This window comes from Cricetulus griseus, chromosome 8, assembly GCF_003668045.3.
Source record: "Cricetulus griseus strain 17A/GY chromosome 8, alternate assembly CriGri-PICRH-1.0, whole genome shotgun sequence".
Classification (NCBI taxonomy): Eukaryota; Metazoa; Chordata; class Mammalia; order Rodentia; family Cricetidae; genus Cricetulus; species Cricetulus griseus.
Window position 1 is genome coordinate 99,170,254 of NC_048601.1, and position 27,840 is coordinate 99,198,093.

Consider the following 27,840-nt stretch of genomic DNA (forward strand, 5'->3'; position numbering starts at 1 on the left):
GCCGCGGGCGGAAGGCTGTCGGAGCCCATCGGCCCGCCTCCAGAGCCGGCGCGCCGCGCGAGCCGCGCGCCCGGGATTCCGCTCCGCCGCCCGCCCGCCGCGGCCTGGCCCGAGGGCGCCGGGCCGCCAGGACGCCAGGTGAGCCGCGAGGGCCCGGGAGCCGCGACGGGCTCAGGGCGTGTCTGGCGCCGCGGCGGCCCGCGCCTCACTGTTCGCTCCTACCGGCTGTAGATGGAGCTGTCTGGGTTCCGGCCGCCTCCGACGAGCCTCCGGGCGCTCCTCTTGAAACGCCTGAGAGGGACATGCCTCCCAGGATGCAGTTTGCAGCAACATGGCAGCTGCGGTGCAGCTCCCCTGCTGAAGAGGCGCCGGGACGGCCGCGCAGCTCGCAGCCGGGGTCCGGGCCGCAGCCGGGGGTCGCAGCGTCGCCGCTCGGGCGGGCGAGCGCGCCGGGGGCGGCCGCGGAGCGCTGGGGCCCAGCTCGCCGCCGGGGCACAGCGCCGCGCTCCGACGCCGCCGCCGCCGCCGCCCGCCGCCGCCGCGCCGCCGCCGCCTCCGCGCCTGCCCGCCGCGCGCGGCCCGAGCAGGCCGGGGCCCGACGGCCGCGCACCCCGCGGGCGAGGCCAGGCCGCGCCGCACCGCCCGCCCGCCCACGGCTCGGGCCTGCGTGGGCCGCGGTGGGCGCGCGCCGGCGGCGGCGGCGGCGGCCGGCGGCGGCGGCGGGGACTGCGCGCGCGGCCGGGCGGCGCAGGGGCCATGGCCGAGGCGCCCCGGCTCCGGGAGGGCGGCCCGCGCGCGCACGGACGCGCGGCCTCGGGGCCGGGGGGACTGCCTGCGTGCTCCGGGCTCGGCGGCCCGGCCTGGGGTCTCGGTAAGGGCCGGCGCGGCGACGTTGCGGGGAGGGGGCGCCCTGGCGGGCTCGCGCGGCCCCCTGGGGGAGGCCGCCGGGGCGGCGGCGGGAGCGGCGGCCGTCCGTGCGACGCGCGGCCGCACGGCGCCCGGACACGGCGGCCCGAGGTGGGGCGCGGGCGCGCGCTCGCTCCCTGGCTGCGGAGCCGGCGCTGCGTCCGTCGGGGTGGCCGGCGGCACGTTTTCCGCAGAGCTCGGCCCCGCGGAGCGGCTCCCGGCCTGGGCGCGGCGCTGACGCGGCTCTCCCATTTCGCAGAGCGGAGACACTGAGGCACGGACACCCGGCGGCGACCTGCCCTGCCTGCCCCAAGGTCACGTAGCGGGTCGGCCCGGGCTGGGTGCCCGCAGCCCCGTTGAGGCCTGCCTGGCGTGCTGCGGGCCTGGACGGGGAGGGGGCGGCGCTGGCGGCGGGCTTCACCGGGGTGGGCGGCCTGGGCTGGCCGAGCACCGGCTGCGGCCCGTCGGGGGAGGAGGGGAAGGCCGGGCAGCGCCCAGCCCAGCGGCTCCGGTGTGGGCAGCTCCGTGACCCACAGCCTCCGCGTCGGGAGGACCCCGAGTCAAACTTGGGGTACGGATGGATGCGGTCTGGGGATTGAGCACCCAAGAGGTTGGCGTGCCTCTCTCTTCGGAGGGCCGTTCGATAATTAAACGCCCTCTCACCCAACGTGCTCTCTGAGGCACCCTGGCTGAGCTAGGCAGGCTTGCTGCTCGGGAGTCCGTGCCTTTGAACCTGTTTCTTTCCTATGTGTACAGGAAGAGATGGGATGGCTTTCTCAAAGCCTCGCAGTTCTTAAAATAACGAAACTCCTGGGAAATAAAACGAAAAAAAAAAAATTTAAACATGCCTAGCTCTGGGCTTAGGTCTCCAGAGCCCTTTCATAGCATGTAATTCTGGGTGAACCATCCAGGGTCATGTAAGAAAATGGCACATCTTTTATAAGAAGTCAGATGTGTTTGTTGTGCATTTTTCTGGAATGTTGGCATGGGTCCTGGAGTCCCTCAAGGAGGGAGAAAGAGAAACAGGTAGGATCTATGAAGTGTGATGCAGAGGAGTACTAACCTCTCTGCTAGCAGTTTGAGAATTTGAGCTTATTCCTTTTAGATATCTTTCCTTGAGGCTAAGATCAAGCCACAGGTTTACTGGAACTGATGACATTGTATCAAGACTTAAGTGGCAGATGGGGAAAAGGACATTATCTTGTGACCCTTCGCCCCTTTCCAGTACGCCAAACCCCTAAATGGAGAAAACAAAAATTACCATTTCCTTTAAGCTCTGATTCAACTGGCTAATACAGATGTCTTGCTCTGCTGGCTTTATTTTACTACAGTGAGCCTTTTTTTCTCTTTAGAGTTAAAACCCTGTGTTACCAGGACAGCTAACTTGCCCTCCAGCTGTTTTTTCCCCTCTTCCTACTAATTGTAGGCAAATACCCCTCAGGTCAACAGTCTTAATGTACCTTTTGTGTTGGCTCTGTTGATTCCTTTACCTGTGTGAGTGAGGCTTCTGCCCAAGAGAGCTGTCTAGTCTTGCTACCAACTTAACAGTGGAAGGTTGACAGTTCAGTGGTCTTTGAACTCTTTCGGTGTTTGTGGAATTGTGCATCTATATGTATTTTAAGGAGAACTCATCACTTGCATTTGGTTTTCTAAGGGGCTCCTGACACACCATAATCAGTGATATCTTTAAGAGATGGAGCCTTCCATCCCAACATGACCCTGTAGTAAACCTCCCATAGGTCTGTTAAATTACCAATCCTCTGACTCAAGTCTCAAACCTATCAGCGGCCTCTGTCTATAATTGAGTCACCTGGAGTGTCTGTGACCGGAGGCAAGGTGCATGTAGCCTCTCCTATTTTCAGGGTTTTCATAGGCTAAAGGCGGGTAATCTAGCTGTGCCTATTTCATCAGGTTTTGTGGGGCTCAAATGAGATAATCCTTTAAAACACAGTTTATGTCACATAGTAAATGCTAAACATTTACTCTGCTAATGAGCTCCCATATAGCAGAGCTATGGGTCATCCTTTCTCAAAGATTTTTGCTGGACAAGGTCTCAGAATCTTCAATCATTGGCATAAAAGTAGAATGCTGCTTTAGTGAAGTCACCTATACGTGAATAAGTGGACAGACATAAGAAAGACAGCTATGGGAGGTATGATGTGAGTTTAGATAAGTCTTTGATAGATGGCGAAAGGACCTCATTACTTAGATAATCTTTTTAACCTATTAGTATACAGTTGACTCATTAAACCAGCATTTATTGAGCACACACATAAGGGATATGCTAGTTTTGCAAGTTTTAGCTACCTTACAGAACACTCTTAAAGACAGTATAGAAGCTGAACCGATTCATTGGAGGAATATAAAGAATAAAAATGGTTATAGAGAAATTCCGTTCAGACCCAGTAAAGGTATTGAATGGCTAGGTAAATGGACTGGGCACTCACAGAAGAGCATGACTTCACCTCCCTAGTGCTTCAAGATTTTAATATGGATGTGGCAAGATGGGGATCAGAGTGCCAAAAGAAAACTCGTCTTTATTCTGCCTCTAGTCCCTAACACTCTCACCAACTCTCAGAACTAGTGTAATGTCTGCATGGCTTCAGTCACTACAGGCCTACTTTTCCCTTATTCCCTACCTCACTGTCACAGTGAGGGAGCCCAGCCCAGCAATGTACACCTGCCCCGGTGGACCATCTACCTAGGAAACCTGGGCTCCTAGGGAGGCTGAATTGCCTGCATTAGCTGTCACCATGTCTCAGTGTCCTTTACCTGGAGCAGAAACCAGTTGTCATGCCCCAAGCCCATCCAACTTCTGCAGATCTTTTCAGACAAACAAGGGCAGCAGTCACACGAGCAGGCTGTAGTAGAAAGGGTAGCAATAGGTATTGATAGAGCCAACAGCTGAGTGTTCTGATTTCTTCCCCAGTACCCGTCCCGTCCTGCACACCATTTATCATATCTGAAATGAGTTGGGGGGTAAGATGGCTCTGTAGAAAATAGAAGGTGGCATAGCCATCTTTTATGTGTTTTTCTTAATAGCTTTATCTTTGATGTCTCCATCAGTGCCACTATCAGAAGAGATTTGCTTCCTTGGAATGTGTCTTGTTGTTGCAAAGACAGAGGGCCTTTTAGCATGAGTGCTTGTCTCTTGGATTTGTTTTGCCAGCTGGAGACCATGACTTTCAATGCTGTCTTTCCTTTTCTCCTTGAACACAGGTCCAGCAGCTGGACATGGAGGACGAACACTCATCACCTCTGTCATTCTCCAGCATTCTACACGAAGAGTCTGTGCATCAGGCCCCTGCTGGACTCTCCAGAGAAACTGTGTTCCCTTCTTGCATTCTTCCCCCCAAAGAAATTCCTTCTTTGTCTCCCACTGCCCCCCAGCAAGGTGCCCTGCCCCAGACTGACAGTACTCCTAAGCAAGAGGCTTCTGGCCAGATGTCACATGTTCTCCGGAAGGGACCTTCACTCCTGTATCCTGAGCAAGACACACACCACCAGGTATCCCTGGCTTCCCAAGAAGAAACCCAGTGCCCTCCTTCAGCTGCTGGTCAGGGGACCCCTCTCCTTTCCCACTCCACCCACCATCAGGAAGCCCCACCCCACTCTCCTGAAGTTCCTGAGAAAGACTCGCTGACCCTGTCACCTACTGGTCCAGAGACTGACATGGACACCCTGCTCCAGAGTCCCACTTTGCAAAAGGACACTCCTTTCCATACCTCTTCTGCAGCCGAGAAGGAACAGCCACTGCCCACCGCAGAGATCACTCGCTTGGCTGTGTGGGCTGCTGTCCAGGCAGTGGAGAGGAAGCTGGAAGCCCAGGCCATGCGGCTACTGACCCTGGAGGGCAGGACGGGGACCAATGAGAAGAAGATAGCAGACTGTGAGAGAACGGCTGTGGAGTTTGCAAACCATCTGGAGAGCAAGTGGGTTGTGCTGGGGACCCTGCTGCAGGAGTATGGACTGCTGCAGCGGAGGCTGGAGAACATGGAGAACCTGCTGAAAAACAGAAATTTCTGGATCCTGCGGCTGCCCCCAGGCAGCAATGGAGAAGTTCCCAAGGTACACCCATTCCATTGGGGTCTCCCCAAGGAAACCATATGCAGGGATTTACTTCAGTTGAAAGAAAGGGAAAGTGATGGTTGGGAAAGAAAAAACATTCAGTATTGCTTCACCAAGAGCAAAAGTCCACTTAGAAAGGAATGAGCAAAGCCCTTCCCAGAGCCTGAGACATGATGCAAAAGGAAGGCTTGTGAAGGTGTGCAGAGAGCCTGTCCTGTCAGTCTGCCCTCCACATGCTCTGGTTCTGCATGCGGAGTTCTTTCTGTGCACTCCGGGTAATATGTCTGCACTAAACATGAACAAGTTTTTTAGCTGACTCCTGAATGACAGATTATAACAACTGTACCTGACACATTGAGGCAGCATTGCATGTCATCAAAGGATGACTTAAAGTGCTGGAGGTTTTTTTTTATATATATAAGTTTTATGCAAATACTGTGCCTTTATATATAAGGACTTAAGTAAGCATCTGCAGACTTTGGTGTCCTGAGGTTCTTAAACCAATCCCTTGCAGGTACCAAGAGACAGTTGTACCAATAAGCAGTGCTTAATGGTTTACCATCAGCCTGGACAGGAAGAAGAATATAGTTTAACTGTTAGAGGTTTTATGCTGTTTAACATTTCTTGTCAATTTACTTATAAATCTTTAATGCCAATAAAACTCATTTCAGAAAGTATCCTTAAGGAGCTAAGAAACAGGCTTTAATCTTATTTTTCCAGAAGACTAACATCATGAATGTAGACTGGTTTCTTTTTGTTCCAAACAGACTGAGTGTGAGCCTCTTGAAGACTGTTGTCCATTAGAATTCTAGGATCTCACTAAAGGCATAGTGGTTTCTGAAGGTCCAGGGTGAGGCCTAAGAGTCTGCATTTGCAGCAGGTTCCATGCTACTACTGGTGCTGCATGTCTTAAAGTTGGGGAAGGGCCTGGGCAAGTCGAGACCTCCCCCTCCCCCCTCCCCATTGGCCAGGCATGTGGCCAGATTTCAACAGGGTTTTAGTAAAGCCCCCTGAGCAGGAGCAGGGGAGGAGGGCTTCCCTCCCTAGTCCTTAAAGCAGGGAGTTGGGTCTGACAGTCTGTGCTGTTGTCCCTCTGGTCTTTGCTGACCCAGTTGTTTGGTTTCAGGTCCCTGTCACATTCGATGATGTCGCTGTCCACTTCTCAGAGCAGGAGTGGGGAAACCTCTCTGAGTGGCAGAAGGAGCTCTACAAGAATGTAATGAGGGGCAACTACGAGTCTCTGGTCTCCATGGGTGAGAAGGCAAACGTTTTGTTTGGTTTTGGATTATTGGTTAAATGATGGGAGTGCTTGTTTGGGTTTGGGTGGGTGTGTGTGTGTGTGTGTGTGTGTGTGTGTGTGTGTGTGTGTGGTGTGTGTGTGTGTGTGTGTGTGTGTGTGTGTGTGTGTGTGTGTGTGTGTGTGTGTGTGTGTGTGTGTGTGTGTGTGTGTGTGTGTGTGTGTGTGTGTGTGTGTGTGTGTGTGTGTGTGTGTGTGTGTGTGTGTGTGTGTGTTTGGTGTGTGTGTGTGTGTGTGTGTGTTTGGGTGTGTGTGTGTGTGTGTGTGTGTGTGTGTTCTTTTGTTCTGAGATAGGGCTGCCCTGGCTAGCCTAGAACTTGTTGTGTAGATCAGGCTGGCCTCAAACTCACTGAGATCCTCCAGCTTCTGCCTCCCTAGTGCTGGGATTAAAGGATCTTATTGTTGAGAGAGGCTGGCCTGAAATAACCATTTAGCCCAGACTGACCTTGAATTCACAATCCTGCTGCCTCAATTTCTTGAATGTTGAGATTATAGACATAGACAACAGAGTTTTGCTTGTTTTTGTGTGTGTGTATAATGTGGTGCATGTGGAGGCCAGAGGTCGATCTCAAATGTTTCCTCTGTTCTCTTCATTAGTTTTTTGAGATGAGGCCTGTCACAGAACTAGTTCACTTGACTAGGCTGGCTGGCCAGAGTGCTTCTGGGACCTATGTCCTTCTCTTTCCCCTCCCCCTCCCTTCTCCTGCCAGCACTAGGGTTACAGATGGTCACCACTGCACCTAGCTTTTACATGGGTACTAGGAATCAAACCCTTGTTCTCATTCATACAGAGCAGGCAACTTTACCAACTGAACCATCTCTCCAGCCCTACAAACAGAATTTTAAAGAGTGCCACAAATGGGCTAGAGATTGGTCAGTGGTTAAAAGTTCCCAGCACACACATCAGGTAGCCTACTGCGTGTACCTCCAGCTCCAGAGGATCTGACACACTTTTGTGAACTTTGCAGGCACCTGGAATCACATGTGTACAAACATACATATACATCTAATTAAAAATAAGGTAATTTTTTTCTTTTTAAAAAAAGTGACATAACTGAAAAACACAATCAAAAAACCAAACCTCTCATATGCTCTTATATGTCAGTATGGCATAAGCTCGAGCAATCTATACATGGAGACCCCACACTGCAGGGAAGTACTTGGGGCAACATGGGAAGAGCTGGCTGGATGTTGGCAGGCCTCAACATCAGAGCATTTCCCCCTGCATCCTGCTTACAAAATTCATTTATCTAGCAATTTATTGTTAAAAGGAAAGAAACTAGAAGAGAACAAATGTACTGAGGGCCTACTGTGTGTCAGCAGTGTGTAAAATACTTCCCAAGAGTAACATGAAGTGAGGGACTGAGGACATGATTAGAGATTTAGTTTTCTTACTCATACAACTGAATGCCATCACTTACTGAGGCTGTATGGCCCAGGGTCCTGGTCCCATTAGGAAGTCACAATCTCACAAAAGTTTGTCTTATACCAAGATCTGTGGATTTTTGTTTTCATTAAAAACATGAAAGGAGCCGGGCGGTGGTGGTGCACGCCTTTAATCCCAGCACTCGGGAGGCAGAGGCAGGCAGATCTCTGTGAGTTCCAGACCAACCTGGTCTACAAGAGCTAGTTCCAGGACAGCCTGCAAAGCCACAGAGAAACCCTGTCTCAAAAACAAAAAACAAACAAAAATAACATGTAAGGATAAAGAAAATGGAAAGATGGACCTCATGTATGTATGTACCCTTTTCTCACATGTGTAGAATTTTTTGACATAGATAAAACAAAAATCTGAGGGTCTCAGTGGATAAAGAGCTTGCTCTGCAAACATAGGAAACCTGAGTTAAGATTGCCACCACTCACATAAAGGCCAGACACAGTGATGTGTGTCTAACTCCAGTTCTGCAGGTGCCTGGAGCTTTACTATCTAGTTAAAAATAGCTTCAGGTCAGTGAGAGATCCTGTCTCAAAAAATAAGGGGGGAAAGTGAAAGAGAAGGACACCTGATGTAAAACTCTGGCTGGCTCCCATATATGCATACCAGTGGGCATCCCTGCATACACACCTCTACCCCACCCTAAAACACAAATACAAGAGAGAAAGATTTGAATATTGAATACACTGCTGGACAGAAACTTTGATTTAGGTGCTGGAGATGTCTCAGCAGTTAAGAGCACTTGCTGCTCTTGCAAAGGACCTCATTTTGGTTCTCAGCACCCACATGGCAACTATCTGTAACTCCAGTATCCTCTTATGGTTTCTGTAGGTATGAGGCACACACAAGGTGCACATACACACATGCAGGCAAACATTCATACACATAAAGTAAAAATAAGTAAATATGGGGTTGGAGAGAGAACTCAGTATTTAAAAGCACTGGCTGCTCTTCCAGAGGACCTGGACTTGGTTCCTACGTGGTAGCCCACACCATTTGTAACTTTATGCAAAGGATCTGATGCCCTCTTGCTTCTATGAGCATACATGTAGCCATAGACATAATGTGAAAATCTCAAAAACTTTTAAGTAAAAAAAAAAATCCTTTTTTAAAAAACTTTGATTCATGCTAGAATAGATAATTTTAGACATACCTTTCCATAGGCTAACATTACTCTTTAAAATTTGTGTTTTTTTAAATACAGCATCAATTATGAAAAGTTAACAATTTATAATGACATAATAAAAAGCAGCCACCCCACAGAGGAAGCCACCAGGCCCCCTTAGGTTCCCTTCTTTCTCATCTTCCCTGTACATATGTAACATATGTACAGTGTGTGCCCTATTACACATGTAGTGTCAAGTTTGCACAAAGGTGACAGTTCACTGACAGTAGTACTTCATATTAGACCGGGACGGCTTTCTTTATCAGCACCTGTAGGCCGAAATCCTTAGGAAGAAAGTGCAGTATCCAGGATCCAGGTGAACTTCGGCTTTTCTTTTAACGTGTATGGGTGTTCAGCCTGCATGGTAGCATGTGTACCACATGGAGAAGAAGAAGGTACTGAGGCCCCTAGAACTGGAGTCACAGGTGATTGTGAGCCACCATGTGGGTGCTGAGAGCCTAACCCAGGTTGTCTGCAAGAGCAGTAAATGCTCTTAGTCCCTAGCCTTCTTGCTGGCCCTTTGAACTCTGGCTCTTGACAGTACTGCTGCTAAGCCATGGCTCTTCTGTCTCTCTCACTGCTGAGTGCTGTGATAAGCAGCCCGGTGATTGAAATGCAGGGCTGGGGGCAGAGGATGCACTACCATGGCATGGAGCCTCCTCGATGGCTGACCTAGCTAGCATCTTGTCTACAGCAGCACATGAGAATGCCATTTCTCCACACCCTGGATTATTCTGTTTGTTAACTCTGTCGTGTTTCGTTTTGTTTTCTGAGACAAGATCATGTAACCCAGACTGCCTCAGATGTGCTCACCTTGAACTCCCGATCCTTCTGCATCCCAAGTACTTAATATAGGCAGATATTTGATAGATGAAAAAGTGATACTGTTTTTATTTGAATGTGTTTATTTGGTAATTGGTGAACTGTGCGTCTTTTTTATATAATTGCTGGTCATTACTATGTCTCCTGTGAATTACCCATTCATACTTTTGCTCCTTTTTCACTGGTTATAAAGGTTGCTTCTACATAATTATGAATATTAGCCATTTGCTATATTTGATGAATGTCTATGTTTGTAATATTTTTTCCGTGTTTCTTCATCTTTTTACTTCAGAATAATTTTAAATTTTCTGAGGAGTATTGAGGATTGAACTTGGGGTCTCATACACGTTAAGCACATGATCTAACACTGAGCTACGTGCCCTAACTTTTTCTTTTGGAGACAAGGCCTCTGTAGCCTCAGCCAGCCTGAAGCTCACAAAGTTGCCCAGGCTGACTTTGAATTACAGAGATCTACTTTCCTCTGTCTCCCCAATGCTGAGATTAATGGTGTGTGCCACTATACCCGGCCTCTTATTTTGTTTTTTTTGGAACAGGATCTCCCTCTGTGGCCCAAGCCAGCATTGGACTCACAACAATTCTGTCTTTACCTCCCAAGTGTTGGTATTACAGGCATGAGCCATCATGATTGGCAACCCTTTATTATACAAGGAACTCCTATCAGTATTTTGTTTTATGGATTTCATACTTTATCAGGATTAGTTTTTACTTCATATAATTTCAGTTTTGTCATGAAGCTCCTGGGCGAGCTTCAGTACCTGTGAGCTGCATGAGACACACATGCACAAAGTGCCCTGGAGAAAGAGGCTGGATACTTGCCCATTTATTTTCCAGCATTGCCAGTCCCTGGTAGAGGGACTATACTACATCAAATCCCCACAGATGACTCCTTTACAGCATACAATGCCACCTCATACCACATATATTTTCTTTCCTTCCTTCTGCCCAGACTATGCAATATCCAAACCAGACCTCATGTCACAGATGGAGCGCGGGGAAAGGCCAGCCATGCAGGAGCAAGAGGACTCTGAGGAGGGTGAGACACCCACAGACCCCAGTGCTGGTGAGTGGCAGGTGGATGTCCCAGGGCCCTACATCCTGGGTCTTTTCAATATTTGTGGCTTCAGTTTGGAGTGCCACAGTCAAGAGAAGGCCTGAAAGGCATGATATGCTGGCATACTGTTGGGGAAGGAGGCCTGCAGGTAGATATTCCTCCTGGGTCTCCGTGATCACCAGTAGCCCAGGTAGCTGATGAGTAGGAATGCATAGAGTTCATTGTCGTGGAGATTTTTTTTGTTTTTGTTTTTGACATGACCCATTCTTGCCGTTCTTTTATAGGAAGAATCACAGAGAAAGCATTCCTATGTTATGCTCATTCCTCCTAGACATCCCATACAAGGGCCATATCTCTGCAGAATAGAAGGCAGACATGGACTTTATTTACTAGGCAGTAACCATACACATTCACTGTGAGTGATCTCTTGGTGCATCAGTTTTGTAGGCTCTGCTTGGTGATTTTCCTTTGGATTTGCCTCAGAAATTTTCAGTAGAAACATCCCTTTGTTCTTGGTGGGTGAATATAACAATCAAGAATAATAGAACATCGGCCAGGTGGTGGTGGTACACACCTTTAATTCCAGCACTAGGGAGGAAGAGGCAAGTGGATCTCTGAGTTCAAGACCAGCCTCATCTGGGAGTGAGTTACAGGACAGCCAAAGCTAGCAGCACAGGGAAACCCTGTTGGGGGTGTGGGGGGCAAGACTAGAAAAAGCATTGCATATTCTATTGATTGCAGAAAGGAGATTATCCTGCTGGGGAGCTCAGTTGGTGACCAACAGACAGGCTTTGTTATGATTTAATGTCATTGATTTGAAGACTGTTAGCTCTTCTAAGGCAGGGAAGGTTTGTTTGAGCTCCCAGTCTCAGAGGGGTCAGGCCATGGATGCTGGGCCTGTGTACTCAATGCCAAACATCTAGTGGGAGGGTGAGGCTTACCCCAACTCAATACCACAGATTAAAAAAAAAAAAAAAGATGAATTTGAAAGTAGATAAGGTTGAGGGGTTAATCTAGGGCTACATTTTTGTTAGAGGAAAGTCTGAGAGACCACATTTGAAACAGGAACTGGGTGAGATAGAGAGATTCCACGTGGAAGAGCTCAGAGACAGGGACGCTTAATTTGACAATTGACAGGAATGCTTTGTGGCCAAAACCCGGAAATATGGCTGCTGCCCCGACTGGTTTTGAGGCTCAGGGGCTGCACTGGTAACATTTAACTCTTTCCCTATCTACGTTTGTCATCTGTATCCCAGACAGGCCTCCCGTTGAATAGGGTTCAAAGTGAAAGCAAATGACCTAGCCTACTTTGTCCTGAGCTGGGTTTAGTCTGGCACACATGTCCATGGCCTGAGCTTCCACAGAGACAGTCACTTGTGTCACTTGTTGCACTTCTCCTTTCCAGCCTTGGAGCTAACATGAATAAGAAGGATAGGTGACACAGGACCACTGCACAAGAGTATTTAGCTAAAGGCAATTGCTACCTGGGAAACTAGTGTCGGCCTTCTACATACATGGAATAATCTGTCCAGTGTCTTCTCCCTAGCAAGAAGGTGGCAGAGGCACCCCTGAACCAGATACAACAGTATGCTACCAAGTAGGAGCATCTAAAACACTGAAAACTTGCCGGGCAATAGTGGAGCACTCCTTTAATCCCAGCACTCACTCTGTGAGTTCAAGACCAGCCTGGTCTACAAGAGCTAGTTCCAGGACAGCCTCCAAAGCCACAGAGAAACCCTGTCTCAAAACCTACCCCACCCCTGCTGGGATTACAGGGGGCCACTATGCCCAACCAGCATTTGCATAGGTTCTGGTGATCCAAAGTGGTTGCTTATATAGCAAAAACTTTAACCACTGAGTCATCTCCCTAGCGTAATTTTTATTTATTTTATTTAATGTGTCTGAGTATTTTGCTTGAATATCAGTCTGTGCACACCTCATGCATGCCTGGTGTCCATGGAAGTCAGAAGAGGGCTTTGGGTCCCCTGAAACTGGAGTTATTGACAGTTTGAGTCATTATGTGGTGGCTGGGAATTAAACCCAGGTTCTCTGCAAGAAAAAGTGTTCCTTTTTTGTTGTTTTGTTTGAAACAAGGTCTCTAGTCTTGGCTGTCCTAGTGCTTGCTGTGTATGCCAGGCTATCCTCAAACTCAGAGAGATCCAACAAATAAAAGGGTGGGAGAGAGAATTGAAGACAAAGTGGAAAGCTGTGAAAGACCCTGGTATACCAGAAGGTTCCAGAGCTTTTACAAGTAGATGAAACTGATAAATGCTGAGGGAACTGAGGAGAATTTGGAGCTAAGTGTGTGGCCTTTAACAGTGAGTAAAGCAAAAGAAAAGATGATCACCTCTAGGGGATAAAAGCAACTGCAGATGTGATCCATGCTGACCGTGGGTCCACGTCAGGCTCACTGAAACCAGAAGGGATTTGGTGGCTGGTGAGGGGTTTGGAGGGAATGGTCCTATCTAGCCAGCTGAGGAAGTACCCATGCAGGTGTGTTTTTAGGAGTCTGGAGGTGAGAAACACGAATCCTTGGAATCCCTGATTACAGAGTGAGTTTGAGGCCAGCCTGGGCTACCTGAGGCCCTGCCTGTAGGACAGTTAGCAGAATAGACACAAAGGTAAAACTGTGCACATCAGTCTGCTGAGAACTGTAGAAGGGCTTTAGAGTTCTGTCTATACCAGCAGTTCTCAGAAAGAAAAGGCAAGCTGGGGTGGGGTAAGAGTAAACTTGTAAGTCACCTTCTTATTCTTTCCAGTGTTGTGTATGCTTGCACATGTGTTGTAAATTATAGTAAGTTGGTTCGACTGTAAAACAAGTTCAAATAATACAGAAGCACATCGCTTGCCAGCTGTTTTTGGTTAAATAGTTTACACCTTCAGTCCCAGCAATCAGAAGGCAGAGGCAGGAGGATTAATATGTGCCAAATATTTAAATCTAGATTACTTTTAATAACATATTTTAGTGTTTATGATCTACTTGCATACTCTCCTGTTGATATGCATTTAGGAGGCTCACAAGTTTTAGTCCATCAGTAAAGACCCTCATAAATAGATCTCTGCAATGGCCTGAAACTTTTAGAAATGGATTTTCTAGGGAGGCTGAGGCAGGCAGATCTCGGTGAGTGTCAGGCTGGACTACATAGTGAGATCTCTGTAACTCAAAAAACAAACAGAACCAAAGATACTAGCTCCTGTCTGTCAAATCTATGAAAATATTTCCCTAATTTGGGGAGTACTTTTGTGTATGGTATTTATGTTTGTGTTGGTCTAACCACTTCCAGTTTTTATTTATTGAGATTAATCAGTCACTTTGTGGTGTTTGGGTTTCACATGAACTACAGAAATACTGAGCCATTTTAATCAGTATATACTGGAGATACTATGGGCTTCCGAAAAACTGATAAAAGCCTATAATGTCAGCTAATTAGAAAGATGAGAGTTGGATCCAAAGTTCACAGCCCACCTGTGCAACTTAGTGAGTGGCCATCTCAAAAGTCAAAAGAAGAGCCAGGCGTGGTGGCACATGCCTTTTATCCCAGCACCTGGGAGGCAGAGGCAGGCAGAAAAGGACTAGGACTAACACTGAAAATATTTGAAACTTAAACAACTTTGTGCCCTGAAGAACAAAACAAAATAAACAAAAAATGCTAAACATAATTAGCTAAGTTTCTCCAAATATAACACTGCATAAGCTCTATTAATAAGTAACCATTTATATCAGACAGTGGTGGCACATGCCTTTTATCCCAGCACTTGAGAGGCAGAGTTCAAGACCAGCCTGGTCTTCAGAGCCAGTTCCAGGACAGGTTCCAAAGCTACACAGAGAAACCCTGTCTTATAACAGTTTTTATGAAAAGTGACTACAGAGATTAAAAATCAGTCACACACAGATGGCACAGTAATATATGCTTGTCATCCCAACAGTTGGGACACAGAGTCAGGAGGATCCCGGCAATGATGAGGCCAGCCCAGGTCTACACAGCTAATCTCAGCTAGCCAGGATATAGCATCACAGATTAAATTAATTTTTTGTAAACAAATAAAAACAAGCTGCAAAAATACTTTCAAAATGACTTACAGGAACCATAATATGGCTCAGTGGGTAAGAGTACTGACAATTTGATCCTTGAGCCCATATGTGGTGTAAAGAAAGAACCTATAGGTGGGATTTTCTGTCCTGCTAGTCAGCTCTGTCCCACCAGCCAGCTCCCCAAATAACCACACAGAGATTTATTATTGATTATAAATGCTCGGCCAATGGCTTAGGCTTGTTACTAACTAGCCCCTACATACTAAATTAACCCATATTTCTTATCTATGCTCAATCACGTGTCAGTACCTTTTTTTTTAGCATGCATTTTCATCTCCTGCTTCCTCTGCATCTGGTTGGCTACTCTTCATGACTCCACCCTTCTTTCTCCCAGAATCCTCTCAGTGTGGCTCTCTCACCTAAGCTCTTCCTGCCTAGCTATTGGCCAGTCAGTTCTTTATTAACAATGAGACCAGTATAGATTCGCAGTGTATGAAAGGATTGTTCCATAGCATTCCCTCTTTTTGTTTAATTAAAAAGGAAGGTTTTAACTTCAACATAGTAAAACTATATACAACAAAAATCGTTATCAAGAATTACAGTCACAGGGCTGGAGAGATGGCTCAGAGGTTAAGAGCACTGACTGTTCTTCAAGAGGTCCTGAGTTCAATTCCCAGCAACCACATGGTGGCTCACAACCACCCTGAATGAGATCTGGTTCCCTCTGCTGGCATGCAGGCAGAAGACTGTATACATAAGAAAGAAAGAAAGAAAGAAAGAAAGAAAGAAAGAAAGAAAGAAAGAAAGAAAGAAAGAAAGAAAGAAAGAAAGACCAATGCACATGAAATAAAATAAATTTAAAAAAAAAGAATTACAGTCACAATATCCAGTTCATTTGTATTAGGCAAAAATCAGAGAAAATACTCTTATCTATCTTTGTGAGTCTAAAGTTTTATATCTAATTTACTTTTATCATAACTAAGGAAAACTATAAGTTTAATTATTTAGTCTTTAACTTCATCAAAGACCTCAGAAGGGTATAAATGACAGGGACATCTGGCTGCCTGGACAGTCATCCAAAGTTCTGTAACATTAGGGCATCCATCTTTGGCCTACAGGCCTAGTGTGTCTGGCAAACATTTCTGAGAAGCAGGGAATTTTGAAAGACTGTCCTACCTTGTCTTGGCAAAGTTTGGCAGTTGCTTTCTTTTGCATCCTGCTGGTCCAGTTTGGACAGTATACTGTCAGTAATTGAGGCAAGGGCAGTTTCTTGCCTACTGGCTAGCTTTTGCCACAAAGAAAGCAAAGTCAATATGGAGTTTCTTCAATGGCCATCATCTTCTCTGAAGTAATTTGGTGCTGCCAGGAGCAGACATGTCTCACTATCAAGAAAAAAAACTTTGCTATTAAAACATTTTAAATGCCATATCCTGTAGATCTTTAAAGTGTTTGAAGATCACTCATCTATCTAAATATATCTGTGTATGACATTGAAAACATACCTAACATTACTATAAGTTTAAGAGTTATAAGTGACTATTAACCTGTATTCATTATTATCCTAAATAGCTTTCAAGGACTAAAACTTTATATTATATCATTAAACAGGCTCCATAGGTACAGTACCTAAAACAAAATTAGAAACATACATACAGTATAACAAAAATAACTTTAAATTTGTATCAATAAACAAAAATCCATACCAATGTATAATATTCAAGACTAGTAGGTTTTTTTCATTCAGTTTTAAAGTACATTCAATAATCTATCCTTTTATCCTATTATTTTATATCATATCCATCTTTTTCCTTCAGAAAGAGATCCTTGAATCTAACTCCTTTGTTTAGCTTTTGTTTTTTTACCATGACCAATAATAACTCGTAACCAACCCCCCACAAATGATGACAAACATCCATAATCCATCTCTGGAGAATGTGGGTATTGTTTCTTCTAGACTGCTTCCTTTTGTTTGGGGGTGCTGGCACCTGGGCCATTTGTTTTTAATGCTGTCTGGTCTCCTTGCTCTGAAAATTCATAAATTTTTAAAGGTAAGATATCTACATTAATACAAGTATTTGTACACAAGTCAGTCAAAGATGATTTTTTGTTTTATGTTTGAGCAGGTGAAATACACATTCATGTCTTGTAGTTTTTCTAGGTTTATTTCTTTATGTCTGTAGCCAGGATTTTCAGGGGGTCTTCCTTGAAGAAACCTGGTCATCTTTTTTTTTTTTATTAGTTTAATTTAATGTGCATTGGAATGATAGTATCAGATTCCCCTGGAACTGGAGCTACAGACAGCTGTGAGCTGCCATGTGGGTGTTGGGAATTGAACCTGGGTTAGTGCTCTCAACCACTGAGCCATCTCTCCAGCCCCCAAACCTGATCATCTTTAACCTTGAAGAATTCACAGCTTTTCATTTTCTCTGGTAATGAAAGAATAACCTCTTCCCCAAAACAAACACATATTTTGACTTACATTTTTGAAGTCAAGACACTTTTGAAATATATAGGTTGTTTTAATCTGGCAGCTTCCATAATCCAATGTCTCTTAGCAACTCTTGCTCATTCATCAGCAATTAAAGAATTCAAAGACAATACAATAACATACAAAATAATAGATTTTACTTCTATTATTTTACTTCCCTCTTTAAAGACATTATTATTTTTAAACTACATACTTTTTTTTTCTATGACTGTCTATATCTTTTCTTTCCCAAGCCTATGTATATTTTAAACACACTGTAACCTGTTTTGATGTTTTATTCATCTAGATCTGTCTTTACTGCATATCTGTAATCTGTTCTGTTTACATGAGCAAAACTTTAAACCTGCCATGTGACTTGCTCATGGTGTGCTGGTGCGGCTTGCCCTGGTCCCTGCAGCCCACAAGCAGCAGCCTGGAGACACCTCTTTGTACTGCAGCCTATGTGAGAGACTGAGGGACTAGAAATGGAGCCATGTTTGGCTCCATTTTTGTGTATTTGGAACCTTTTTAAAAGTTTTTTTCAGGTCTTATGTGGATATACTTTGCTCCATGTTGGATGCCATTTGTAAGCGGGGTTTCCTGTCTCACCAGTCAGCTCCCCAATAACCACACAGAAACTCATTATTAATTATAAATGCTCAGCCAATAGTTTATGCTTGTTACTAACTAGCCTTTACATCTTAAATTAGCCCATATTTCTTTTTTTTAAAGATTTTATTTATTATGCATACAACATTCTATATCTGCACACCAGAAGAGAGAACCAGATCTCATAACGGATGGTTGTGAGCCACCGTGTGGTTGCTGGGAATTGAACTCAGGACCTCTGGAAGAGCAGTCGGTGCTCTTAACCTCTGAGCCCTCTCTCCAGCCCCGCCCCCATATTTCTTACCTACACGACCACATGCAGTACCTTTTCTACCATGTCTGCTTCATCTCCTGCTTCCTCTGCATCTGGCTGGTGACTCCTTGTGACTCTGTCTTTCTTCCAGTATTCTCTCAGTTAGGTTCTCCCGCCTAACCTCTTCCTGCGCAGCTATTGTGCAGTCAGCTATTTGTTAACAGTAAGAGCAGTACATATTCATAAAAGGATTATTCCACAACAAGAACCAAGACCTAAAAGCTGTCTTCCAACCTCCTGTGCAAGTGTGGCACATGTATCCGTTGGCGAGCATATACACACAACTGTGATAAAATAACAAAATAATTAGGCATGGTAGCACAGACATGTAACCCCAATACTTGTGATGCTGTGACAAAAGAACCCCAAGTTCTAATTGGCAAGCCTGGGCTACATAGCCAAAAAAAAAAGGATCAACAGCAAAAGCTTATAGTTGATGTGGAATTGCAGCATTTAATGGTTTGTGTGCACAACCAGACAGCCTGTTTCTCAGCTCAAATTGTAAGGTTTACAAGCCCAGGCTTTTTTCTACTATAGAATTAATATGATTTCATTATTCACATTTAAGGTGTAGTCTGAAATTTTAAAAAGTAAAATGCCAGGCAGTGGTAGCGAATGCCTTTAGTCCCAGCACTCAGGAGACAGAGGCAGGCGGATCTCTGTAAGGTCAAGGCCAGCCTGGTCTACAGACTGAGTTCCAGGACAGCCTGGACAGGAAACCCTGTCTCAGTAAAATGGGGGCTGGGAGCTCAGCTCAGTGGTAGACATGTCTGGCTTGCATGGGATCCCAGGTTCTATCCCAGGGACCACAAGAAATGAGAGTGTACCCTGCCTGTTCCAATCTTACATGGAACATTTCTGAGGTGAACCCCTGCATCACCACCCATATCATTCAAACTGGTGGAGACATGTGCAGAAGGGCGTTGCTCTGGGACATGCATGGCAGTCCTATTACTAGTTAAGTTTTTGCAATATTTTGCTTTACAACAAAATTAAAAGAATATAGGTGTCTGCCAATGGCCATTAAGAAACAATTTTTGCTACACAGAGAAACCCTGTCTTGAAAAACCAAAAAAAAAAAAAAAAAAGAAAAGAAAGAAAGAATTTTTGATCAAGTGTTAACCCCATGGTTTTTGCAACATGTAATTTAGAGTAAGTTCAAAGAATCAAGTGACATTTCCAAACTGAGCAACTTGTAGCCCATCCACAGTACTTGTGTCTGTAAAAAATGAAAAAGAGAATACACCTGACTCTGACCTGTCTAATCATACAGTAAGAATGCTCATTCTTTAGTAAGTGAACTAATTGAGGGAAACCCTGTTTATTCTTAAAAGGGATTTGTTTCCAAAGTCCCCCCCCCCCATGTTGGATGACTGTTTATTGTTCTGCATAATTGTTGCTAAGGATAACTTCAATCAGAAAGAAATGAACATGCACAGCCTTGTGACTGTTAGAAATGAAAGCAAGATTCTCTTTCAATTTACAGGAACATTTTTGTGGCAGATGAGGGGATCAGCAAAAGGCTCCTAGGCATGAAAGTGCATTCTATTAGGATAGCATTCCATGGGCAGAGTGGGGTTGGAAACCAGCTCAGGGTGACAAGGAATGGAGTAAAGATCCCAGCTATCAAAGGAGAACTTGTCTGTTGATTTTTTTTTTTTTTAAGCAAATAATGTTGGGTTTAAAACTGCTGGAGTTTTTAGATTCCATGGGTAACATTAAGGGATGAGGAAAAAGCTTATTTCTAGCTCAATGTTTACTCTAGAAATTACATTTTTGTTGTGACTTTTTTAAAGATGGTCTCACTGTACCCCAGAACGGTGTCAAGCTTGTGACACTTTTCCCTCAGCATCCCAAGTGCTAGGGTTATAGTGGTGACCCAGTTTACCTGTATATTTATTCAAAAAAGGTACAGAGAGGCAGTTTTGAAGTGTTATTTTAGGGAGTAGACAAGTAAATACTTTCAGGAGTCTATGTAAGTTAGGGAGGGCATGTAATGATTTGATATAGGCTTGAAGCAGGGCGAAGAGGCACAGTTCTGGGGACCTGCAGAGTGAAGACAGAAGCAGCAGTAAGGAAAGACAGTGGTCACAAGTTAAAGGAGGGAGGAGAGATTGGGGAAGGGGAAGGTTTTTAATCCATTTTGTATTGCTCTAACAAACTACCCTGAAATTGGTAATTTATACAAAAAGTAATTTTGTTGTAGACATTGTGGTGTGTAATCTCATAACTTGGGAAGTAGAGGTCAGGAAAATCAGAGTTCAAGGTCATCCCTGGCTGTAAAGCTAATTCAAGATCCACCTGGGCCGTACTGTAAGTTCCAGACCAGTCTGAGCTGAAAAGTGAGACCCTGACACTAGAAAAAAAAGCAAGTGTGTTTAGCTTACAGTTTTGGCTGTGGAGAGCTTGTTGCCAGCACCTCGTTACTCTTAGAAGTCCTTTTGGCTGCATTATAGCACAGCAGATGGCATCCTGAAGAAAAGAAACCCATGACTTTCTAAGCCAGCATCACTGCCTTCACAAGAACAATGCCTCCAATCCACCCATCTTTTAAAGCCTTACTCCCCCCATACCACTGCATAGGACCAAACACAATGCATGTGAGCCTTTCAAACCGTGGTTCTCAAGGACAAACCTCTACAAAAATTATTTACAGTTCATTACAGTAACAAAATAGTTAAAAATTAGCAACAAGTCCGCCGGCCTGACCCCTACTGAGAGCCCTCATCCAGTGACTGATGGAAGCAGAGGCAGATACCCACAGAAATGCACTGAACTGAACTCTGGAACTTAGTTGCAGAGAGGGAGGAATGAAGATGGAAGGGTTCAGTACCAGGCTGGTGAAACCCACAGAAACAGCTGGCCTGAACAAGGGAGAGCACATGGACCCCAGATGCTGTCTGGGAGGCCAGCACGGGACTGATCCAGACCCCTGAACTTGGATGTCAATGAGGAGGCCTCTGCACTCTAGGGGGCCCCTGGTAGTGGATCAGTATTTTTCCCTGGTGTAAGAAGGGAGTTTGAGAGCCCATCCCACGTCTCGGCCTGGACACATGGGGGAGGGCCTAGGCCCGGCCCAGGATGATGTGGTGGACTTTGGGGAGCCCCCGTCGAGGGCCCTACCCAGCCTGGGGAGTGGAGGGTGGATGGCGAGGGGAGCAGGTGGGAGGCTGGGGGGAGGGGAGGGAGAAGGGATTGACATGTGAAGCAAGCTTGTTCCTAATTTAAACTAATAAAATTAAAAAATAAAAAAAAAATTAGCAGCAAAAATAATTTTATGGTTGAGGGTTAACATAACAAGAGGAACTGTATTTAAGGTCACAGCATTAGGAAGGTTGAAAACCACTCATTTAGAAGATACTCAAAAGACCACCAGGACTAGAAGTTTGGGAGGCTGAGGCATGAGGATCACAAATTTAAGACCTGACTGGTCTTAAACTGGCTGGAGTTAGTTCAAAGACAGCTTGGAAAATTTACCATGAACCTCTCTCAGAAGTGAAAAATAGGAGCTAGAGAGACAGCTCCTCACTTAAGAGCACATGCAACCAGGGATGACCTTGAACTCTTGATCCTCCCGCCTCTACCTCCAAGGACTAGGATGCATCACTAAACTTACCTCTAGAAAAAAGTTAACAATAGTTGGTATTCACTACACAAAATCCTTCTAAAGGACTGATATCTAAATCCCCCTATCCAATAAATATAATCAGCCAGGCATGTTGGTACACTTTAATGTTAGTGACTTTCATCCTAGCATTTTGGAGGCAGGGGCAGGCAAAACTGTGAGTTCCAGGCTAGCCAGGGCTACATGATGAGACCTTGTTTCAAAAAATAAAAACAAAACAACAACAGAGTCAAAGTTGCCACTTTTTACATTTGTTGAGGTGAGGACAATGAGCATATGAAAATGTTGCTGGCAGGGATATGGGGAGAGGGTTGTCTTCCCAAGCCTAGTGGGAGGATGAGCTGCTGTTACATTATTGAAAAGCAACCTGATTGCATCCACCAAAATTAACAATATTTAATCTTTGGATTCTGTGGTCCCATTGCTGAGTGTCTCATAGAAATGAAACCACTATTTTGTAATCAGGGACATAAACAGATGTTTGTTGTACTATTGTTTACTATAGCAAAAGATGAGGACAAAAAGTGTTTTTTTTTCTTTAGGGAATAACTTGCTAAATTACAGTATGAGCCACAGGATGAGATATATGGATCATTTAAAAGACTGGTTAGCACTATGGAAAATCATCTTGAAGGGATTTCTACAAGATAGTTGATCGAAGAGGAGAAAAGAAGGCTGTTTTATTTTAACTCCAACAGTGACCCAATAATAAAATTAATGTATGTATGCTGATTTGAATGTAACTATATAAGCATGGAGGCAATCAGAACTAATTACAGGAGTTATCTTCATGGTTCTAATGGTGAAATGAGAGGAGAAAGCAAATTAGCAGGAACAAAAGACTGTACTGAAAAGCAAAAGTGTGTATTATGCTCCCATTTGTGTAGAGTGATGCTATATCTATAAAGCTCATCTGAAGCTAATGTAGATCTGTGCAAGAAAACACATGTTACAGCTGTGTATCTAATGGTGTTCTGTCTAACTAGAAACAGACAAAACCCAGACATCACTCTCACAGTCACACCTATGCTGGGAAGTCATGTGGGTCAAGAGTAGGGCTTCTGTCTGTTAGAAACAGGTCAGATGGAGAAGTGAGGAGATAGCCCACCTTTTTATGGCCTTTGGAACATGAATGGACAAACAAGAGAAAAACTGGGTTTGGATGCCTGGTCTGGAAAGCGAAATAGTTTTCTAAACAACTTAGAGTTTGTAGAGAATAAGGTTTTAATTTATTATAACTTGACTCTAATTCGTATTAGCATTCAAGACTACAAAGTGTCCAGAAAATTCTTTCTGCTCACCATTAACTCTGTTGTATTTTTTAGGGTCTCTTTTTTAAAAAGACCTGTTGGAATGTTAATGCTAGGACTGTAGAACCCTGGGGAGGTGGCATGACCGCTCTGTGTGTCCTCACCTTCCCTCAGCACACGATGGCATCGTGATCAAGATTGAGGTGCAGACCAATGATGAGGGCTCAGAAGGTCTGGAGACACCAGAGCCACTGATGGGACAAGTGGAGGAACACGGCTTTCAGGACTCAGAGCTGGGTGACCCCTGTGGAGAGCAGCCAGACCTGGACATGCAGGAACAAGAGAACACACTAGAGGAGTCCACCGAAGGCTCCAGTGAATTCAGCGAGCTCAAGCAGATGCTGGTGCAGCAGAGAAACTGCACAGGTAAGTTCTGGGTGGGTGGGGCTGCAGAGGGCCCTGTCTCCTGAATAGTGGTCCTAATAAACTCAGAAATTATTAGAATCTCCCCATCTAGGAAGGAAGTTGTTCTGCCCAAGATTGGCTCAAACAAGCCAATGGCTCAAAGGCCGATGTGGTCAGAAACATGTCCAAGGTCACACGGTAGTGGCAAAGCTCAAACTTTCTTCTCATTAACCTCAACATCATTGTGACTTTGGAGTTTGATTGTTTTGTTTGGGTGGTGGTGTCTATTTTTGAGACAGAGGTCTCACTAAGTAGCCCAGGCTAGCTTCCTGGTGCTGGCAATGAAAGTGTGTGCCAACACACCCTTCGAGAAAATAATGTATTAAAAACAACTGTGGCAGTCCTTGTGAGCCAATACAAGGGTCTGCTGACTCTGCCTGCCATTCTGAGTCCTAACCTAGAAAGGGTTAACTCTTCTCTTTCCTTTCCTGCCCATCCCACCCTGATGCTGACCAGAGCCTAACTATGCTTTCTTTCTCTTTACTATTTCTCTGAAGTGCCTCAGTGCCAGCCCAGGTCAAACAGCATAGCTTTTTCCCTCACCTGTCCGTTCTCCTCCTCCGAGCAGCTGAGGAGATTTATAGCTTGCCTGCCATGGGGTTTTCTTTTTAAGCTGAGAGAGGAGAGAGGGAGGGAAGGAGAGAGAGAGAGAGAGAGAGAGAGAGAGAGAGAGAGAGAGAGAGAGAGAGAGAGAGAGGAGGGAGGGAGGGAAAGAGAGAGATTGGCTCCTATCCTTCTCTGGCCGACTCTAGTCACAATCCTTGTGACTATATAATCCCAGTGTCCTGGTTCTGCTCCCATGAGTACAGATTGGTAACAGTGGGCATTCGATGCTGATCCTGGAATGTCCTTCGTGACAGCTTTTCTGGTGCTCCGGTTTTCACTGTTTGGTTGGGTGTTTGTGTTTTGTTTGTTTTTGAAATTGGGGGCTTCTAGTTGTAGCTTAAATTGGCCTTATTTGTGATCCTCCTGCCTCAGACATCCAAATGCTGAGAGTACAAGCATGCATCACCGTATCTGGCTATAATTTGCATATTTTCAACTAATCCTTGGTCAAGTGCTCAGGATCTAATGCCTTAAATAAGTATGCAGAGGCCAGGTTTGGAGGCTCTCACTACTCCTATGTTGTCTATTTAACACTGCAGTTTACAAGCTTTAGGGCAGTGATTCTCTGTGACCCTTTAATACAGTCCCACACATTGTGTGACCCCCCCCACCATAAAACTATTTTTGTTGCTACTTCGTAACTGTACTTTTGCTACTGTTACGAATCATAATGTAAATATCTGTGTTTTTCCAGTGGTCTTAGGTGACCCCTGTATAAAGGTCATTTGACCCCCAATGGGTCAGGTACAAAGGACAGGTTTAAATGTCTAGAAAGATTTTGTTAGAATTCAAAAACTGGGCTGTAGTCATGGCTCAGTGGTTAAGAGGACAGTGCCCAGCACTCACTCATGTTGGGCAACTCAAAATTGTAATTCCAGCTCCAGTGGGATCCTATACCCACACACAGATACATAATTAAAAGATAATTTTAAAAAATCTTATACACCAAATGGTCAGCCCAGAAAACATATATTCAAGTAACATTACACAGACTGAATAGATTAATTTGTGTGTGTGTGTGTGTGTGTGTGTGTGTGTGTGAGAGAGAGAGAGAGAGAGAGAGAGAGAGAGAGAGAGAGAGAGAGGGAGAATTACAACTGAAAAGGAGGCCATGAATTTGAAAAGAGAGCAAGGAGAGGCAAATGGGAGTGCTTGGAGGAAGGAAAGGAAGGGAATAAATGTAATTATATTTCCCAAAAAAATCTGAGCCTTTAATTCTCAAGAGGCAGAGACAGGTGAACTCTTGATTTCAAGGCCAGCCATCCATACATAGAGACACTGTCTCAAAAGCAAACAAAAGTCCTTTCCAGTTAACACTAGTTAGGAAATGCCAGATGACAGACTGCAAAGCACCTGGAGAAATTCAAATAAGACAAGTATTGCTTAGGTTCTCATGGATCCCTGTAGAATATAGTTTTATTTAGGTCCCATAGTATGGCGGGAAATTACCAATACGGAGCCAGGTTTTTAATAGGGAAAAAGCCTTACTTATAGAGTGACCTAGCCAGCCAGTGGGCAGCAGTCTGTACAGCAAGCCGAAACCAGAAACCAGCCACCTGACCAACTCTCACTCTAGTCACCCTGACCACGCCCTCGCAGGTCAGGCAGACCTTTAGCCAGCCCCTAAGCAGGCATGGCTACAGCTTCCCCTACAATCCCCCTTTTAGTCTGAAAGAGGATTAAAACTTAACAGTGTAAAGTATCCAAAATTAACAATCATAAAGGTGAAATATAAGAAGATACAACAATGGCGTGGCTACAGCTTCCCCTACACCATAGGGACAAGCCAGGCTTAGAGGTAAGCAGAATCATTCCACCAATTGGGCATGCATGAACTCTGGAGCCTGAAGGAAGCCATGAGCCTGGTGTTTTCAAAGCACCTTGTTCCAGGCTGCACAATGAGACCTGCTTGTGTAGTCCCTGGGTTGCCACAGAAAACCAGAGCCTGAGTACCACCAGAGAGGAGCTCGGTTAATGTTGAATGTCACTCACAGGTCAGTATCACAAAGGAAGACAGAGACTGAGGAGGAGGGGGGTGAATGAAGGCATGCTGAGAAAACCAGGTGGGCTTAGGGAGAAACCAGCCTGAAGAGGGAGAAGATACTATGAGCCAGTCAGCAGTGCCATTGAGACCTCTGCAGACTCTGAGGCCCCCAGGTGCTCCAACAGGAAAAGTGGAACTTTGCTGACTCACAGACTTGAGTTCATGAACACAAGCTCTGGCACGGTGTGTGAGGGTTCCTAGGGCTGGGTTCTTTCTCACTGGGGTCTGCTCTTCCACCACCTTCATGCCATTAGCACCAAGGTGCCAAGTAGCTTCCTCCCTAAGAGCCCTGTTAAGCTCTGGGTTTCACGGCTGGTCATCTGAAGGTAGGAATCATGGAACAGGGAACTAGATTTTCCAAAAAAGAATGTGTGTGTGTGTGTGTGTGTGTGTGTGTGTCGCAAAGTCTGTTGATGAGAATGAAGCCTTGTACTTATCCAGGATCAGGATTCTAGATAATAGCTAAACCCTCTCTTTCTACCTTGGAGCAGAGGGGATCGTGATAAAGACTGAGGAGCAGGAGGAGGATGAAGAAGAGGAAGAGGAGGACGAGCTGCCCCAGCACTTGCAATCCCTTGGGCAGCTGTCCGGGAGATATGAGGCCAGTATGTATCAGACCCCCCTGCCTGGGGAGATGTCCCCTGAGGGCGAGGAGAGCCCCCCACCCCTGCAGTTAGGCAACCCAGCAGTGAAGAGGCTGGCGCCCAGCATTCATGGGCATTCCCACGGGCATGGTGAGCGGCACCTGGGTGAGAACCGTGGGACCTCCAGCCAGCAGCAGAGGAACCGGCGTGGCGAGCGGCCCTTCACTTGCATGGAGTGCGGCAAGAGCTTTCGGCTGAAGATTAACCTCATCATCCACCAGCGCAACCACATCAAGGAGGGGCCCTATGAATGTGCCGAGTGCGAGGTCAGCTTCCGCCACAAGCAGCAACTCACACTACACCAGCGTATCCACCGGGTGCGCAGTGGCTACGCCTCCCCAGAGCGTGGCTCAGCCTTTACTCCCAAACACTCGCTCAAGCCACGGCCCAAATCACCCAGCTCAGGCAGTGGTGGCGGCCCCAAGCCCTACAAGTGCCCAGAGTGTGACAGCAGCTTCAGCCACAAATCAAGCCTGACCAAGCACCAGATCACACACACGGGCGAGAGGCCCTACACGTGCCCGGAATGTAAGAAGAGCTTCCGCCTGCACATCAGCCTGGTTATCCACCAGCGTGTACATGCTGGCAAGCACGAGGTCTCCTTCATTTGCAGCCTGTGTGGCAAGAGCTTCAGCCGCCCGTCGCACCTGCTGCGCCACCAGCGGACTCATACCGGCGAAAGGCCCTTCAAGTGCCCAGAGTGCGAGAAGAGCTTCAGCGAAAAGTCTAAGCTCACCAACCACTGCCGCGTGCACTCGCGCGAACGGCCGCATGCATGCCCCGAGTGCGGCAAGAGCTTCATCCGCAAGCACCATCTGCTGGAACACCGACGAATCCACACGGGTGAGCGGCCCTATCACTGCGCTGAGTGTGGCAAGCGCTTCACACAGAAGCACCACCTGCTGGAGCACCAACGAGCTCACACGGGCGAGCGACCCTACCCTTGCACGCACTGCGCCAAGTGCTTCCGCTACAAGCAGTCACTCAAGTACCACCTGAGGACCCACACGGGCGAGTGA

The 27,840-nt window shown here is 46.0% G+C and overlaps 1 protein-coding gene across 3 annotated transcripts; it reads left to right on the plus strand.

Annotated features, from left to right (window-relative positions):
• On the plus strand, positions 1–27,840 carry Znf777 (zinc finger protein 777). Of its 3 annotated transcripts, none has more exons than XM_027428503.2 (6): positions 1–138; positions 4,126–4,974; positions 6,101–6,227; positions 10,661–10,774; positions 23,237–23,488; positions 26,669–27,840. In XM_027428503.2, the coding sequence occupies exons 2-6, from the start codon at positions 4,141–4,143 to the stop codon at positions 27,838–27,840; spliced, it is 2,499 nt and encodes an 832-aa protein (XP_027284304.1). In that variant the 5' UTR covers positions 1–138; positions 4,126–4,140. The 3 variants fall into 3 exon arrangements, with proteins under 3 accessions (XP_027284304.1, XP_027284305.1, XP_027284302.1); XM_027428504.2 differs by lacking the exon at positions 1–138 and adding an exon at positions 731–871; XM_027428501.2 differs by lacking the exon at positions 1–138 and adding an exon at positions 1,034–1,220.

What these genes read in the sequence shown, in the direction of transcription:
- Znf777 (XM_027428503.2), top strand. Translation starts at nt 4,141, where the DNA reads ATGGAGGACGAACACTCATCACCTCTGTCATTCTCCAGCATTCTACAC. An exon ending in CGAGTCTCTGGTCTCCATGG is followed by an intron (nt 6,228 to 10,660) that starts GTGAGAAGGCAA and finishes CCTTCTGCCCAG; the next exon opens with ACTATGCAATATCCAAACCA. An exon ending in GCAGCAGAGAAACTGCACAG is followed by an intron (nt 23,489 to 26,668) that starts GTAAGTTCTGGG and finishes ACCTTGGAGCAG; the next exon opens with AGGGGATCGTGATAAAGACT.